Below are 17,588 nucleotides of genomic sequence, written 5' to 3' on the forward strand. Positions count from 1 at the left end.
TTTCCCAAATTCCATGAATCTTTTTTCCAAGTCGATGAACTTTTTTTCAAAATCGGTGAAATTTTTTCAAAACCGATGAACATTTTTTCAAAATCGATTAAACTTTCAGTAACGGTTAAGTAGAAGTTTTTCCTAGCTACAGAACATAAGAACGTATTTGGTCTAGTGGTTCTCGTGTCGGACAGAAAGAAGTGTGATCGTGAGATCGAAACCCAGCTTCCCCATTTTTTCACGTCGTGGTTTTCGGTCGAAGTTCACCTGGGCCGGCCCAGTAACGTGCGCTTCGAGCGCCAGACCGCGAAACCGGCGCTTAGGGGAAAATCCTATTCGCCGCTCGCTGCGGCGAACTGTCCACAGGGGCAGCGCAGCGAGCGACAGAAATGGGCCGGCCCACACATAATGCGTCCAAACCAGTTTTGGGAACCTTCTAGAAGGTTCCCTGAACCGGGTTTTTTCCTGTGTCTTTTTTTCTGGTTCTCTTTCGGCTTTATATTGTTTTTTATTTCTCTTTTTTTCGTTTCTGTTTCTTTTTCATTTTTTGGTTTTTTGTTTTTTGTTTCACTTTCTTTTCCAAGTTTATTTTTCTTTTTCAGAATATGTTCGCAGTTTTACAAAATGTTTATGATTTCCTTTTTTATTTCTTTTTCTTTTCTTCTCTTCCTTTAAAAAATCAAAAAAAAAATTGTGTTCATGTTTCCAAAAAATGTTCTCAAAATTCAAAAAATTGTTCTCGTTACACAAAAAAGTACAAAACTTCTAAAATTCAGAAAATGTAATGGATTTCAATTTTTTGTTGACATATTCAAAAAATGTTCGCGCTTTCAAATTTGTTTGGGATTTTTCAAAATTTCTGTCCGTTTCAAAATATGTTCTCAAGATTCAAAAAATGTTCGTGCTTTAAAAACTTGTTCGCACTTCCAAATTTGTTCAGAATTTTTCAAAATTTCTCTCCATTTCAAAATATGTTCTCAAGATTCAAAAAATTCCCGTGCTTTAAAAATTTGTTCACGCTTCCAAATTTGTTCAGGAATTTTAAAAATTGTTCACCGTTTCAAAATTTGTTCTCAAGATTCAAAAAATGTTTGGGAATTGAAAAAAATGTTCCAGCTTTCCAAATTTGTTCACAAATTCAATAATAGTTCATGTTTTTCAATTTTGTTCACAAATTGAAAAAATGTTCTGGAAGTTTTAAAAATGTAAACATTTTTATTTTTTGTTCAGAAATTCAAGAAATGTTCCTAAGAAGTGCTCGTCGAGTTTATCACATGAGAAAGAGAAACTCCTAAGAAGTTGAGGTAAGACCGTGTGGTTGTGGTGACCCAAGCGAGCGTGCCAAAGGTCAACGTCGGCGGCAAGGGCGACGGGTGTGGAGGTGGAGGCGCCGGCGTGCACGGGGTAGAGCTCATCGAGACTGTCACATCGGTGAAGGACCATCCGGGTACGGGCGTCTGTCACAGAAAAGCCAACACCGTCAAATTCAACAGTAAGTGGGTTCTCACGAGTAAGACGACGAACGGAAACTAGGTTCGTGACTAAATCAGGTGAAACAAGGACATTAGACATAGTGATGGGTGTGGAAGTGGAGGAAAAGTTAGTGCTACCGATATGAGTAATAGGTAAGGAGGAGCTGTTGCCGACAGTGATACGAGTAGGTGTGTGAACGGGAGTGGATGAGGTTAGGTTACTGGGATGAGCTGCCATGTGCGCAGTAGCACCTGAGTCCATGTACCAGTCGCCTCCAACGACAGAGCCACTCGGCGACGGCGCGGAGTGCTGGGCGGCGAGGAGGGTGGGGTCCCATGGCACAGGAACCAGCGGCGGTGGAAGGCCCCCGTAGGACGGCATCGGGACGGGCGGGCCATAACCACCGAGAGGCGGCGGCGCAAGGAGGGCGCCGTAGCCGGCGCTAGTCGGCTGGAAGGGCGCGCCGAGGAACGCCTAGTGGCCAGCGGTGAAAGCCTGCTGATAGTGCCCCCCCCCCCCGGCGTCCTGGGCCCACTGCTGCTGCAGGCGGCGGCGACCGCCGCCACGCCGGTTGCGTCGGCCCCCTCCCCCGTGCGGGTGCTGCGGGGAAGGCGCTGGTGGCGACAACGGGTAACACCCGGAGGGTGCGGGAGGACGTGACTACATCAACGTGGTCGGTAGAGCGGTTCCACCGCAGATGGTGAAGTAGCCCGAAGAGTCCATAGAAGGCGTCAGAAGCGACGGGAAGAGGAAGGGGGCGGCGCGCGCGGGGAGGCGCGGCGCGGCGGCGGCGGCGGTGGGGAGTGGCGGCGGCGGCGCGCGCGGGAAGGCGCTGCGCGGCAGCGGCAGTGGTGGGGAGCGGCGGCGGTGACGGCGCGTGCAGGGAGGCACGGCACGGCAGTGGCGGCGGTGGGGAGCGGCGGCGGCGGCGTGCACGGGAGGAGCTGCGCGGCGGCGGCGGCGGGGGGAGCGGCGCCGGCGCGCAAGGAAGCGCTGCGCGGCGGTTTTGTGAGGAGGTGGTAGCGGCTGCAGTGAGAAGGCACGGCGGCTGAGGAAAGCGGCAGATGCACGCGGCGACAGAAAAAAGCAGCAGCGCGGGTGGAAGAGTGATGGGGCGACGCGCGGGTTATGAGAGCGCTGCGGCTGGCTAGCGACGGCTGCTGCGGACGCGAGGCAGCGACGCGATGGAAAAGCAAGAGCGGCGGCGTGCGATGGAAAACTAGCTAGCGATGGAAAGCTAGCTAGCCAATGGTCAACGCGGTCACGGCGTGACGAGCGGAGAACTGGCACGGGGCACGCAGGGTGCGGAAGCAAGGATGGGGTGCAGCGGCGGCAGCGGCGGCGGCGCAGGGAGGCGCCGCGGCTGACTCTAGGGTTAGACCGGAAAGGATGATATCATGTAGACAAATGATTTGCAATGCAATGATTGATTGAGGTGCTGATACACGCATATATAATACAAAGGAAGGCCTTTATCTTAACTATACAAGTTTAGGAGGTGGGCCACAACTCCAATATACATACAGTATAAAATACATACTCAACAACATCTAACCTAGACACCGCGAGCAAGAGAAAGGAGAGATGTCAACCTGGCCACCAGCATCACCCGGGTTCTTTCGCCTCCGTCGGCTGCTCCAGTAGCAGGAAGGGAGGGGAACTCCGTGATCTTGTCCCGCGTCCATCTAGCAGTCTAGGTTTTCTTAATTAGGGTCTTTGGTTGTCCATAGCTTTAGTTCTAACGATGGCGATGGCGACGGAGAATAAGGTTCCTCCCGATCCTCCTCGAGTACGAGGGATCTCACTGTTGCTGGTGTTTGATTTGGGACATAGTGTCCGCGTTGTCTGGATTCTTTCATGTTTGGGGAGGGGGTGCTTTGTGTGTATTGTTCATGGCACTGGGATGAAGACGTGGAGTTCAGTTGTGGCAACGAGCATGGCTCATCACTTGTGTAGTTGTGTTTTCGACAGATCTTGTTGGACTGGTTGGTTTTGGTCTCTAGTGGATCTTCTTGGATCCGGTGAACGCTCATAATCTTTGAAGTATTTGCAGACCCTTCTCAACTTTTTTTATCCGTAGCGATGACTTTCTATGCAGCCAGCAGCGTTTTCTGGTCTACATCCCGACTTCCTGGACAATGCATCTATGAGCCTTTGGGTTTAAACAAGTGCGCTCCGTCGGGAGGACATAGTTGGCAACGAGCTTTGCACATTGTGTGGCGCTAGTAGATGCGAAAAAGACTTGGGACACCCGAAGATGAATGTATTTCATTTTTCTACAAGTGTGTGTTTTTAGGACATGTGATACTTAGTACTCCGTTCATAATTTTTAATAGTCATTTTTTAACTTTATTAGAAAAAATACCAACATGCAAAACACAAAAATAAATAAATTAATTAAAATACGTTTTATGATTAGGTTTAACCAATTTAATTTATGGATATCGATATATTTCACTATAAATTTGATTAAAGTTTGAAAATGTTTAATTTTTTGAAAAACTAATACTCTCTCGCTCCTTTACAGTCTGCATTATAAATGGGTTGGTTTGACCCGGCCCGGCCCGGCCTGGGTTATAGGGGCCAGGCACGCTAAGTACACGGGTCATGCTGGGTCGGCACGCGTGCTGTCCTTCCTGGCGCGAACACGGTCCCCTCTTACACAGGTCGGCACAGGCGACCCGTTTAGCCTGCTGGTCCGCGTAGAATTCAGCCTATAGAGCTGCTTTGGACCTATATTCAGCCTATCAGGATGTATAAATAAAATAAAATAAAGTAACAACGAAACGGGCCGTGTTGTGCCTGCACTCGTGCCCACCTCACGGCCCTAGGCGCGCCACATACCAGCACGGCCTGATTATAAAGTGTCGGGCCAGGCCCACAACGGGCCAGGCACACGGGCTATTGGGCCGGCACGCTAGGTTTGTTTTTATGTACTACTAAAAAAACCTTGCCTAAAACCTTCCCTAAAAAAAACTCCTACCTAAAACCCTTTTTCCTAGAAAAGGGCAAAAAGGTCAACCCGCCGGCTACTGCTGCTGCGAACCAGACAGGCTTCTTCCCACCCCCACGGCTGGCGGCTCGCTTGCATCACACCCACGCCGCCTCCGAAAAGCGCCGCAAATCCGTCCCAGCCGTGCGGCGTCCATGGCTGCCGCGGCGGCTGCTGCAGGGGACTCCGGCGAGCAGCTGCTGCTCCACCTCGAGCTCGCCTTCCTCGCCCTGGAGCCCCCCGCCTGCGTCCTCACCCTCGCCAGGTACATCCCACACTAATCCCTTGTAGGTAGCACATCCTACTAGCACTATCAAACTTCCAGCCCCACCTATGCGTTAGAGGGCGTTAGTAATCAGAGCCTCGATTGGCGATTGCCGCTGCTGGTTTAGGGGCTTGCTGCTCCTAATTCGGCCGTTTTGGCGCATGCGCCATGCTCTGCCTCTGTGCAGTAGCCTAGTAGTAGTAGAGGTAAGATTACACGGCAAACACATGCAACAGTGTGGGTTGATTCTCAGGAGAATGCATGTCAGAAAGCTTTTCTGGCATGTCTTTTGTCGATTTCTTTTTAATCTCTTCTTACTACTGTTTTTATGCTTTTTCTTCTGTAACACTAACATGTAGTTGTATGGTTTCGGGGTTCTACCGAAATACTAGCTTTCTAGAACACGGTTTCCAGCACCTGTTAAATTTCACACAAAGATATGAAAATGCGTCGACCGATTCATATGGATGTAAATGTACTAATAAGTTCAAATGAGACATAGTACTTAATTTTTTTCCTTTTTGATTTTTTTTAGAAAATCACGGTGATATTTATTTACTTCTATATTTGGTTTATGCAGAAAGGCTGGTGGAGGTTCTGTCACGCCACACGTTCAAAATTTTATTTTGGAGAACTGTATTGCCACTAATGTAAAACGCTTTTCACTATTACATACCACAAAACTTATGCACTAAAATAACCATGATATACATTAAAAATTTATATGAAAAAAGTAGAATTGAAATTTAATTCAGTTGAGGCTGCACTACAGTGATGCGCTGTAATAGTTTTTTTTTGTTATTGGTCAGTTTTTCTTCCTGTTGCTAGTCTAAAGCATTGTGTACTCACACAGGTAGGGGGAGGTCCAGACTGTACATATGTAAAAACTATTCTTAAAAAGGTTATAGCTGAGGTGGAATCATCATCAGATATTGTGATTGATGAACTCTATGAGGAATTTGGCCGTTGTATGTCGTCAAGAGCGGTATGTGGACCTCATTGTGTAGTGCATCTCAATAATCGAGTATTGACATGACATACTGAAGTAGTCCATTTTGCGGTTTGTGCGCAGAATAACTCAGAGCTTAGTATGGCCAAGATCTATAAGGAGTTATCTTTTCTTTCTCCTGCATGTAAGTTATTAATTTTTAACATTCCAAAGTTGCACAGGTAATTAATTATAACAGTTTAGTAATAAATTTGTTTATGTAGATGACAACGTATCCTCGAATCCAGTAAGCTTGGTTGCTCGACTATTATGTTCTACTAACATGCTCGAAGGGGATACAGGGTACGATGGCTCTAAATACTGAAATTCATGTATTCACTGTTACGCTACTTTCATATTATATGATTTATTCATGTCAGTGGGCATTTTATTCTTCCAGGTGCTGTCTTTGGCCATCAAGTTTATTCTTATCTGAGTTCATTCTTTCATTCCCACACCTTTTCGCCAAAAAATGCTGCTTTGAGGTAAAATTGTTGTAGTTTTGACTTTGAATAAGATTTACATTAAAAATAATTGAACTCAAGCATATTTATGGAACAATGTAAATTTATTCACTGATATGCATATTATGGAGAGGATTAGCAAGTTAAGGCCGTGAGCTCTTGCCCTTTGTAGATAATTACTCCCTCCTTTCCAAATATTTGTCTTTCTAGAGATTTCAACAAGTGACTACATACGGAACAAAATGAGTGAATCTACACTCTAAAATATGTCTATATACATCCGTATGTGGTAGTCCATTTGAAATCTCTAAAAAGACAAATATTTAGGAACAGAGGGAGTACTATCAAAGCTCGATTTGCACATTTTTAAGTATGTTTTCTTGCATCCAAGTATTGTTGTATTAAGTGTGCTTGTGGCTGTGTACGTGTTGTTACTGCCTTTTGCAAACCCCCCCCCCCCCCCCACCCACCCACCCAAAAAAACAAATTTGAACATGTGTTAGTCAGTTGCATCTTCAACAAGTCAATCCTTTTATTGCTTCCATGTTTTTGTTCAGTTTTTGCTTGAGCAATTAGATAGGCTGCAGTGGGGGCTTTTCGTTGTTAAATTGCCTGAAATAGTGACATACTTAGACGTTCGGCCATCAAAAAAAACACTAAAGAATGAGTGCTATTGACAAATTTAATATGTGATTGTTTTTCTTATGTTTCCATGATAAGCAGCTAGGTTCTGGTGTTGGTTTGGTTGGTGTATGTCTTAACCATGTTGGTGCTTCCAAGGTATGATCCTATAATGACAGTCTTCGTTCAAGTAAATGGTTATTTTTCTGCAAAACATGGTCGTCATAAAAATTTCTTGTCTTTCCCGATGAAAAGGGTGAAGTAAATATACTAACATAATTAATCCTTCAAATTTAAATTTCACAACAATTTGATAACCTAAGCTATGGGTGATTTATGCCATGAACTATCCATGCAACAAAGTTCATAAACTTCTTCCAAGGTGAAACACTGATAGGAAAAGCAACACATGTAATACAAAATGTGTGTGATTATGCAGGTTATTCTTACTGATGGTGATGCATCTACACTAACAAACATGAAGGCAAACATGGAAATGAATAACTTATACATTGAGGATTTTCAACTAGTAAAAGAAAGCAAGAATAAGGTTTGTTCGATTTCTTAAGTTAATATCAGATTGGTCTCAGTACATTTCTGTTTGTAAATATAATATGATTTTAGCATTCCGGTTGGTGTAGCATATAGATAGCGCTACCTCAGATACATTTGGTAGATAATGTATGCATGATTATATGCATAATGTCTTCTGTTAATCAAGAGGAGTGGCACCATTATCCCGCTTGGTGGTACTTACCCACAAGACCACAGCTTTGGATGAATGCTTTTTTGCCTAAACTTTAATCTTACTATAACCCTGGCATGTAGGTAGAGTGCAAATATCTTTCCTGGGAAGAAGCGTGTGAAAGCGATTTAAGAGACTACCAGAGAGACATAGTGTGAGTATTGTATATTCTTTTTGTGTTGTTATCCTTTGATTATTATTATATTTTGTTAAGCCGTTGGTTTCTAAAACTAATTTCAAACTTAAGCACTACTCTAAGAACCTTATTGCGTCTGTTAGAGAATGAGTACCCTACTTCCGAAGTGGATAACAGCACATTTTCCTGCTGTTCATGCTTCTGCGCATCATTTACCCTCTGTCTCTTGCCAGTCTTGGTGCAGACATTATATACAACCCATCCTGCGTGCCCCACCTGGTACGAGTACTTTGTATGCTACTTAGAGGTGATGATGGACGACGTGAAAGTGTCAATGCGGCAACCAACGGAGAAATTGGTGACAAAGTATCTGGGACCACTGCAGCCGGAGGTCCTGTGGCCTATATCGCCACGGTTATTCGGAATGCAGACACTTTCAATTGCTTTGCCAAGGCGGCTGCTGATGCCAAGTTGTCTGTTGTCGACATTACCAGCAGCGCGGCTCCGTCCAGTTTTCTTCCTTACATGATCTCATATGATAGATCGAGCGTGCAACTTCTTAAGATTACGCTATTATCGTAAGTTGCTGGTGAGTGCAGCTCCTGTCATTCTGTTTTGATGTTGCTACTGAAACGTTTATTGCAGAGACATCAATCTTATCGGAATATCAGTCGTTCGTATCAAGTCTGTCCTAAAGTGTTTCCTCTGTGTTCTTTTGTGCTTTGTGTTGGTGCTTTGTGTCCATATTCTCGATAAATCGCCGCATTATGTGCATATATACTAGCTATACAGGAAAAGTACTTGAGAAGCATCTATTGCTTTATTGATGATCACTCTTGTTTTTCCACATCGAAATTACTATTTGACTTCCATCCCTTTGTTTGTTGCTAAGCCACCGTCGCATTTGTGGCCTGGCCTGGCATGGGCTTGCCCTGCAGGAAGTACTGAAACAGTACGAGCGCTTGCCGCGGTCGGTGCAGAGGAACCTCGTGGCCCGCGCCTCTGATGGAGACCAGCGTAAGACCCTTGTACACCTGGCTCCAACCGCCAACCTAGCCAACAAATCCATCACACAAACACTAGTTAATTATGTGTGTGACATGTACTAGTAGTTAATAACACAAACTAATGTGACATCTACTTCCTCCGTTCCTAAATACTTGTCTTTCTAAGCATTTCAACAAGTGACTACATACGGAGCAAAATGAGTGAATCTACACTCTAAAATATGTCTACATACATCCGTATGTAGTAGTCATTTGAAATGTCTAGAAAGACAGATATTTAGAAACGGAGGGAGTAAATGTTTGCTGGCATGTTGCATGCAGGAGTGTAATCCAATCTCCATTCGGCCATGCGAATCAAATTAACCGAGCTAAGAAAATGATAGGAGAAGGTAGATAATGTTTTCATGTGTCCTGTCATGTAAGTCTATTTGCATGCCAGCCAGAGCATCTCAATGATTCTATTGATGTTACTGCTTTGCAAAAGAGTTGAGTGGGACGATGCTGACCTCCTGGTCGTCATACCAAGGGTACCAACTGGTGGTAGTTGGAAGACCCAGAGCGCCGATGGAGTACCTCGTTGCTGTCAAGGGGACTACCGCATCCGTGTCCCCGCTGCGAAATAAACACGACAGCATCAATGTCAATGCCTACGGAAGGTAAGTGAAATGTGCGACCGGCAGCGGCTCAGCTCCCTTGTCTTTCTAAATGGAAACACATGTCCCGTGGGCATCTTCTTTGCATGACAGCAACCTAGCAAGTTGCAAACTTGAGAGCTGCGGACGCGAATTATGTCAGGAAAAGTGATGCCCGGGGTCCAGTTGGATCCTGATTTTGAGCTGACGGGTCAACAGGGGAATGTAATGCATAAATGTGGACAATTCATCTCTACTACTCCCTCCGTTCCTAAATACTTGTCTTCCTAGTCATTTCAACAAGTGACTACATACGGAGCAAAATGAGTGAATCTACACTCTAAAATATGTCTACATACATCCGTATGTAGTAGTCATTTGAAATGTCTAGAAAGACAAATATTTAGGAACGGAGGGAGTAGGTGTTAATTCGGATGGGATGGGTGACTTCTGAGTGAGTGAGTTCATTCAGTCAAAGCAGTGCATTATCTGCGGTTTCTCTTGTTAACTGGCTGATGATGTCTGATGACTCATCAGTGATGTACATCAGTGCACCTGTTGTCATTCAGTACTGTTTTTTTTTTCAAAAAGTAGGTAGGTACGTTTTTTCTTCTGAAAAGGAGGTTTAGCACAATATGTGTTATTAACAACGCCAAATTTATATGGAAAAATTATCAACGTCCACAACAACCAATCAATTCAATTAGAATCATCATAGAGCATATGAACGTCATGTATAAAATGGAAGACAACAAAATGTCCAAAAATTCAAGACAAATCTAATCATTGATTCAGATGCATCATGTATAACCCGATGCATACGCGAATGGCATGGGATGTCAACCGATATATTCCTGATGAAGTATCCGCAAATTTCGTCAGAAAGAGGGGTTTACCCTAGCAAAACAGTTGATAAGAGAGCACCGGAGCAAATGTGTAGTATTAATAATAGTAATAATATAATTTATTTACTACTCCCTCCGTTCCGAATTACTTGCCGCAGGTATGGATGTATCTAGATGTATTTTAGTTCTAGATACATCCATTTCTGTGACGAGTAATTTGGAACGGAGAGAGTAGTTAAGAAATGCTGGAATGCATTGCTAAACTGAAGCAGGGATGATCTGACCTGAAGACCCAAATCCTTAGGCCAGCTGCAATAAGCTCCCTGTAAATGGGAAGCATGGACCTCGGAGCATCATGCCAGTGGGTATTAATGGTGTCGCTGCACGTCGACCACGTGTAGTTCATAGCGCCGGTGACGTTGGCGTGGAGGGCCGTCTGCACGTCCCGCCGGTTGTAGTACGCCGTCGAGTACCGCTCCGTGCACGGGTCGTACGATCCGGTCAGCCATGGCTGCAGCATATATAAGCACGGCGTTTCGTCACCTCAAAAAGCAGCATGGGGGACAACGACGCACGCACGCACGGAGTCTGGGTCGGGATGCTCACGTAGCGCCCTCTGGACCGCCGTTGCTGGCTCAAGGAGGAGGAGGACGACGACGACGACGAGGTGATGTTGCAGACGGGCGTGTAGAGGCTGTACATGTCGATGTTGCCCTGCTCCGCCGTGGCGACGTCCGTGGCGGCGTCGCACGCCGGCGAGGGGTGGATGAAGGAGTCGTGGAGGCAGGCCTCCCTGAGGCGTTGGTAGGTGTCGTCGGAGACGAGCCCGTGGTTCCACCAGAACTCGAAGGTGCCCACGTAGTCGTGGTAGTCGTCGATGAGGCCGTTGCCGACCATGAAGCCCTTGAAGTTGATGGCCGGGTTGCTCGTCCGGTGGACCAGCTGCGACAGCTCCGGGACGTAGTGCCCCGCGTAGCTCTCGCCGGCGATGTAGACGTCGCGGTACTTGTAGTGCGGGAACCTCTCGAGCCACTTCGCCAGGAAGGCGTACGAGTCGTGCGCCGTCCTGTTGTCGCCGGAGGTGTAGATGTCGGAGGTGGTGTTGGTGTAGGAGAACCCCACGCCGGCCGGCGAGTCCAGGAACAGCACGTTGGCCACTGCAGGTTGTTCACAATTCATTCCCCGCCATTAGAAGCGCGGCAGATAAAACAGTGAGCTGCCGTCGATCAAGCAATAGCGACTGGGCACCTACCTTTGTTCCAGCGGTGCTCGTTGAGGACGAGACCGGCGCCGCGGGGCGTGACGCGGAACGCGCCGAGCTCCTCCGACGCGCCGTACGCGACGGAGGAGCAGCCGGGGCCGCCGTTGAGCCACAGCACGAGCGGCGCCGGCTGGACGTCCTCCGGCGCCTCCTGCAGCAGATAGAACAGCGCCCGTCCGGCGCCCTCGTCCACCGTGATGTACCCGGAGTACATGTCGAAGTCCACCGCCGGCTGCCCGGGCAGCCGGGCTATGCGGTCCGCGGCATGGCCGCTCGGTTCCACGGCGGCAGCTGGCCGGAGGAGGCACGCCAACGCCGCCAGGAGCACCGCCACCGCGGCCACAGCTGGGGGGAGACGACCGGTCATAGTTCTCATCATGCTTACTGAAGAAACTGTGGTACAGTCGCTTGCTTGCTTGCAGAGAAGCGGGAATACGGTGGGAATAAATAGAGGGTTTGATTGACGTCGTTGTTTGGTTTGGACCGCACGCTTTGCTGAAGTTATCTTCTTTTTTTCCTTTTGATGATTGATTGATTTCAGTTTTATCGAGCTAGCGTGACCGCGACGGAGAAAGAAATTAAGGGGAGGATTGTGACATTGTCAATTCGGTTTCCAGACGGTCAGAGGAAAGGGACAATGGAGGATAAGAAACCGCATGGGTTGCCTGGAAGCAAATTCTGGGCAGCTTGTGATTTCGTTTCTAATCATGGGCATGATTGGCGCGTGTAAGATGATATGGGTTTATATGAATATTAGATGCTGGTGATTTTCCATGCGGGGATTTAAAAGACTGGTTTTGGATGGGTTGTGTATGAAAGAAAGGATACGAAATCAAAAGGCTGGTGTCTTTTAATGTAAGAATGTTTCATTATGCATTGTGAGTGGGCACAGAGTATCAGCGTAACTACGACGGAAACAATAGATTAAGGGAAGGATTGTGACATTGTCATTTCGGTCACAAAGACGGTCGAGGGAAAGGACATGGAAGATAAGAAACTGTATCGATTGCCTGAAAGCAACTATATAGGGCTAATAGTGCGTTTCTAATCTTTCTCTTCTACTTTCGTTTCTAATCCTTGGCATGATGGCACGTGAAAAATGACATGGATTTGCATAGCCGCTAGTGATTTCCCCGTGCATTGCTATGCGAATTTAAAGAGTAATCTTAGATGAATTACGCATGAAGGAAATTGGTATAAAATTAGAAACTACTCCCTCCGTTCCAAATTACTCGTCACAGAAATGGATGTATCTAGAACTAAAGTACATCTAGATACATCTATACCTGCGACAAGTAATTCGGAACGGAGGGAGTAGTACTATTTTAATGGACAAATGTTCCATACTTGTACCTGTGAGTGAGCAAAGAATGTGCTTGTACACTTCACCACAGTTGCAACAATTAAATTGAGGCATACAACCTTTAGTAGTAAGTAAATAAATAATCTTCAAGGCACGACATATGTCTAGTAACAAAAAATAGACATGTTTGATGTGGTCAGCATGAGCTGCAAATTAGTGTTAGGCAATGGCATGTTAAATAGTAACTTCATTAATTTGCAGTATTGAACAAAACTTTTGGCGGTTGAAACTTTCTAACTAATCATCCCAAGATTGCTATGTCAATAGACCATCAAAATGATGTCATCGAGAAAAAATATAACAAGAAATACAAAGTATATTGATCATTAGCTTAATTAACGTTCAGAACAGGCAAAATCTATCTTCCATATACACTGAGCTGCCAGCAAAATTCTGTACAATTTACAAAGTTGCGCATTTTCTATGAGGCCCTCATGAATCATGAAGGTATTTGGCACTTAGTCCTACAGTACTGTACTCCTGAACCAAAAGGTGAATCGAGGTGCGTCAAGTTACAGCAGTGTAGGAACAGCTCATGCAAACCTCAAAGCAGTGATTGCCAGGAGACTTACGGCCCTGAAGAGAATATCGTTCATGCTTCTTTGTATCTTCACGGCAACCTCATCCTCCAACTTTGTGTCAACCGGGCCTCTGAATACGCTGGTGATTGTGTCCCGCAATCCATTTACCGCATGGGAGAGCCAGAAGAGCCCAAACCCAACGCCTGTGTGCAGAAGACGGGTGGCGGCAAAAGGAGTCCTCCCGCCGATAGCAACCTTGCACACGACCGACAGAAGAACAGCCAGGCCAGTTCCAGCAATGCCAATTGAGCACTGTGTCAACAGTTCAGTGATCTCAGGGCCTGCTTTCTTCAGTGAGAGAATTGTCGAGCTGCTTCTGTCCTTGTCCAAAAGGATTGAGAAAAAAGCTTCGCTGGCATGGAAATAATTGTTCTGATACATGTCACGTTCATTGATGGTTTTTCCTTTCTGTTTCTTCTTCGATGGAGATTTTGCTTTCACATTTGCATTGCTGAGTATCATAACAGAATCATATTAACATGTGCACATGACCTTGGATACCGTATAAACAAAAGGTGCAATTCGCAATTTGCCATATCACAGTATATAAATTTCAACATGAAATAATTTCCATGTGCATACTCAGGCAATTCAGTAAGGTTCACCTTCCAAGTTCCAAGGAATTGGTCCATGCAATGGTTATCCCGGTAAAGTAAATTAGACAGCTGGGTTACCAAACTATCCATTGTGATACTACTGGTATAGCGACCATGCTATTTGGTATATAACGCAAAACCTCACCAGTACATCAAGGTGTATATTTTAAAGTGGATATTCAAACAACGATGGCTTTGTTTCAAATGGTATTTTCTGTTTTCATAGGAAAATCTTAATACAAAATGCTAATTCTTTCTTTTGCACTTTGTGGGTGCATATGGGTCAAGGACTCCGCATTTAGATGCAACTAACATGTCACAATCGGAATTTGGAAGGAATACAAAAATTGTCACACTATATGCCTAACCTATGGTGCAAGTGATTACCAAAGTAGTAAACATCAGGGAGGTATATGCTGTGGTAACCAGCAGGTCAAAGAATAAACATAGCAGCATCAGAGCTAGGCATGGAAGTTACCATAATTGAGTACACCATGAGAACAACAACATAATGAAGTAATACATAACCAAAGAAAGATGCACTACCTTTTTGGAGCATCAACTGCGGTGCTTGCTGATTTTGAATTGGATTGACTACTATTTCGGCCCCTTTTCCTGCTTGTGCAAAAAAACAAAATTCTATATCATGTAACTGACAGAAATAAAAATGGTATGCATCCTGATAGAAATGTTATTTGTTAGGATATAAATTATTAACCATAATATTTTGAAGGGGTACAGAAATCAGAAACAATGGATAATTACTTCTAAACAAATCGTTGTCAGGCAGAAGTGCAGCCTCTAGATCCAAGGGTAATATAATACTCGAGAGATAATTTTAACATTGCATGCATTCAGTAGTTTCTACTTCTGTATGGCTATAGTAAATCCCTCTTCTACGATAAGTACATAATAGAGACAGTTTCCTAGTTCAAAAAGATAACATATGTGGCATGCATCCTGCTGAGCAGGAATGATTCCAAATGTCCAGTTACCCACGTGCCAGCATGTGCAGCTGACTAGGAATGATTTAAATACGACAATGTCATGCAAACCGGACGTAACTAATGGGCCAGCTGCAGCAAGTTCACACAGGATACATATGCTATACCAAATTATACCAACTCTATAACTTTCGCTCAGTAATTGAATACGCCAATAATGACAAAATAAATTGATAAGGAGTCCATTCCCTTATACGAGAGTGGGGACTATGCATAACATAAACCTTAGTGAATGAGTGAATAAGATGAGGAAAAGGGTTCACATGGAGCATGATGCTTCCAATTATTACCTGTCGAAGTATGGAACTAAATATGCAGCCTTGCAACCACTTGCTTCTCGTTTAGGTACATTGAACTCTAAGAAAACCGAAAGTAAGTCTCTCATCTCGTCTCCACTGCCAGTGAAGATGACCCGGCCATTTTCATCTATAGCAAGGGCACCTTGGGACTGAGCAAATTCCAAAAGTGGATCAGGGATGATAAGTTGATTTTCTGATAGATACTGCAGAGGCTCCTCCAATCCAAACTCATAGATGGATAACTTGTCATCAGGGATGATAAGTTGATTTTTTGCTAGATACTGCAGAGGCTCCTCCAATCCAAACTCATAGACAGATAACTTATCATCAGAGAAATATGGTTGACCACCCATATTAGCTGATAGCATCTGATGTCCCGTAAATTCAGTAAGCAAAGAGGCATCAAGTTCTTTGACATCAGAACCTGACATTAGAAACTTTAGGATTTTCTCTTGCCTTGCACACTGCTCAGCAATCCCAAGGCTAAGTCGAACCGAATCGGGGTGGGAATCTGTTACAAATAAATAAACAGGAGCCATCAGAGATTGAAACGCATGTAAAACTTGACTTTTACGGTGGATAAACTATGAACCAAAGGATAAACCACTTAGCGAAAGTTCATAATTAACCTTGGCCAGAACTATGTGTATTATAGTGCCACAAACAGCCAACCTACTTGAAAAAGGCAGTGCGAGTCCAATAGACAACGTTTCACTTGCTACACAGACACAGCAATTGAAGTGTAAAGGAATGTTTTTGTGCCACTTTTGTAGACGACGCGAAAAAAAAAGGTAGTATCAGTTTTGTAGACCACAAGCTAAGGCTCATGCAGCATGCTTCTTGTTGAATGCAGTGCAACTTCAGTCGACAATCTTCTGCGTGCAGCACAGAACAAAGCAGTCGACGTGTACAGGTTTCTTTTTTTTGGTCACTTTTTAAAACCTCGAGCCACGGCTCATGCATCGTGCTTCTCGCTTCTTTAAGTTCACAATCAGGTACCTTTAATTATTGCTGCGTTCAGTAAATCAGAATATAGTTGCTGTTTACAGCAGAAAAACAGGTTCTCTTGGAAAGAGAGTGCACTGCCTAACTGTAAGTGCTACTGTCACGATTTGACGCCCGGGTGTAACCTCTAATGAGGCAAACGTTAAGCTCATGAGCCACATAGGCTCTGAAGCCGTCTGGTGCAGCATCCAATGATCAAACGAGGCAAAATATAGCAGCATGCAGCATCATATTCAGGAGACAGGGCCAGCCAGGCCGTAACGGGTTTGTCTGGATTGCGAACCTTGCACGTCGATGAGCGCGGCGCTGTCGAAGGTCTGGTAGGCAGCGGCGGCAGCCTGGCCGATCCCGGGGACCATCATCTGCAGGGGCTGCTGCGCCTGGTAGGCGCCCTCGAGGAGGTGCTGCTGCGGGGAGAGCTGCACGGCGGCGCTTCTCCCCGCGTCCTGCTGGGACCTCTTCCCCTGGAACGGCAGGACGCCATGGAGCTCCTACACAAGTACACAACCACGTCATCATCCCGTCACGTACGGCGGCAAATCGGACGCGAGCAGAGGCTGACGCAGGCGGTCCGTAGAGGCTGGGCGCGCGCGAGGGAGCGTACCTTGGAGGGCGCGAGGATGACGGGGGAGGCGGAGGCGGAGGCGAGGAGGGAGAGGTCGCCAACCATCGCTCGCGAGGAGCGGATAGAGAGGGCGAGAAGGAACTCTCAACGAGAAGGGAGGTGGTGGGGGGAGGGGAGGGCGGGGGATAAATCGGCGGAGTTACCGATGGAAGGGGCGGCGTGGAGGCGCGGAGGCCCCGGGAAAATGACCGGCGATTTTGCCCGGCGCGGCGTCGGGAGGGGAAATCGAGGGGGATTTTCTCGGGGTTGGTCGGCCGTGGCTGTGGTTGGGTGGGTGAGGTGAGGTGGCCTCCCTTGCCCTTGTGGCGGAGGAGGAAGGTTCGCGAAGCGGACGGGAGTGCGGGGCACGGGAGGCGGAGACCGCGGGAATGTGTGGGCGCGGCCGCGGGTGGCTTGTGGGCTGTGGGCTGTGGATGCCCTGCTGTCGACTGTCCACGGGGCGCCGATATTTTTGCGGGCGCGGCCGACGGGGCGTCTTGGCGCCTGCCGACCGCCGAGGTGGATGTGCTGAATCTGATCGTCACGGATTCTCGGTTCATGGTGACCTCGTTACTCGTCATCCGTGGGGTGGGCCATGGAAGACAGGGATGGCAGTTTTTTCTTTCCGTGGTGAAAACCGATGCTGTGCGAAACCTATCTTCCTCGTGTGGTAGAGTTTGATGCTCCTCTTCAGAATCTTTTGTGTTTCCTCACAT

At 46.1% G+C, this 17,588-nt stretch overlaps 3 protein-coding genes across 3 annotated transcripts; 1 reads left to right on the forward strand and 2 right to left on the reverse strand.

Annotated features, from left to right (window-relative positions):
* Positions 1 to 4,480: 4,480 nt before the first annotated feature.
* On the forward strand, positions 4,481 to 8,359 carry LOC125548637 (S-adenosyl-L-methionine-dependent methyltransferases superfamily protein). Its single transcript, XM_048712203.2, has 10 exons — positions 4,481 to 4,721; positions 5,302 to 5,371; positions 5,575 to 5,706; positions 5,794 to 5,854; positions 5,934 to 6,012; positions 6,110 to 6,194; positions 6,897 to 6,953; positions 7,234 to 7,344; positions 7,623 to 7,693; positions 7,909 to 8,359. Exons 1-10 carry the CDS (start codon positions 4,612 to 4,614, stop codon positions 8,255 to 8,257), a joined length of 1,125 nt encoding a protein of 374 aa, XP_048568160.2. The 5' UTR covers positions 4,481 to 4,611; the 3' UTR covers positions 8,258 to 8,359.
* A 114-nt stretch (positions 8,360 to 8,473) lies between these two features.
* LOC125548616 (serine carboxypeptidase 2) lies at positions 8,474 to 11,855 on the reverse strand. Its single transcript, XM_048712184.2, has 5 exons — positions 11,412 to 11,855; positions 10,766 to 11,316; positions 10,444 to 10,670; positions 9,189 to 9,294; positions 8,474 to 8,727 (listed from the first exon to the last, which is right to left on the reverse strand). The coding sequence occupies exons 1-5, from the start codon at positions 11,797 to 11,799 to the stop codon at positions 8,563 to 8,565; spliced, it is 1,437 nt and encodes a 478-aa protein (XP_048568141.1). The 5' UTR covers positions 11,800 to 11,855; the 3' UTR covers positions 8,474 to 8,562.
* Positions 11,856 to 13,081: 1,226 nt separating this feature from the next.
* On the reverse strand, positions 13,082 to 17,121 carry LOC125548625 (uncharacterized). Its single transcript, XM_048712196.2, has 5 exons — positions 16,873 to 17,121; positions 16,552 to 16,759; positions 15,255 to 15,774; positions 14,507 to 14,575; positions 13,082 to 13,815 (listed from the first exon to the last, which is right to left on the reverse strand). Exons 1-5 carry the CDS (start codon positions 16,936 to 16,938, stop codon positions 13,317 to 13,319), a joined length of 1,362 nt encoding a protein of 453 aa, XP_048568153.1. The 5' UTR covers positions 16,939 to 17,121; the 3' UTR covers positions 13,082 to 13,316.
* Positions 17,122 to 17,588: the final 467 nt, after the last annotated feature.

The sequence above is a fragment of the Triticum urartu genome, chromosome 1A, assembly GCF_056163025.1.
Source record: "Triticum urartu cultivar PI428250 chromosome 1A, HENAU_Tu73, whole genome shotgun sequence".
Classification (NCBI taxonomy): Eukaryota; Viridiplantae; Streptophyta; class Magnoliopsida; order Poales; family Poaceae; genus Triticum; species Triticum urartu.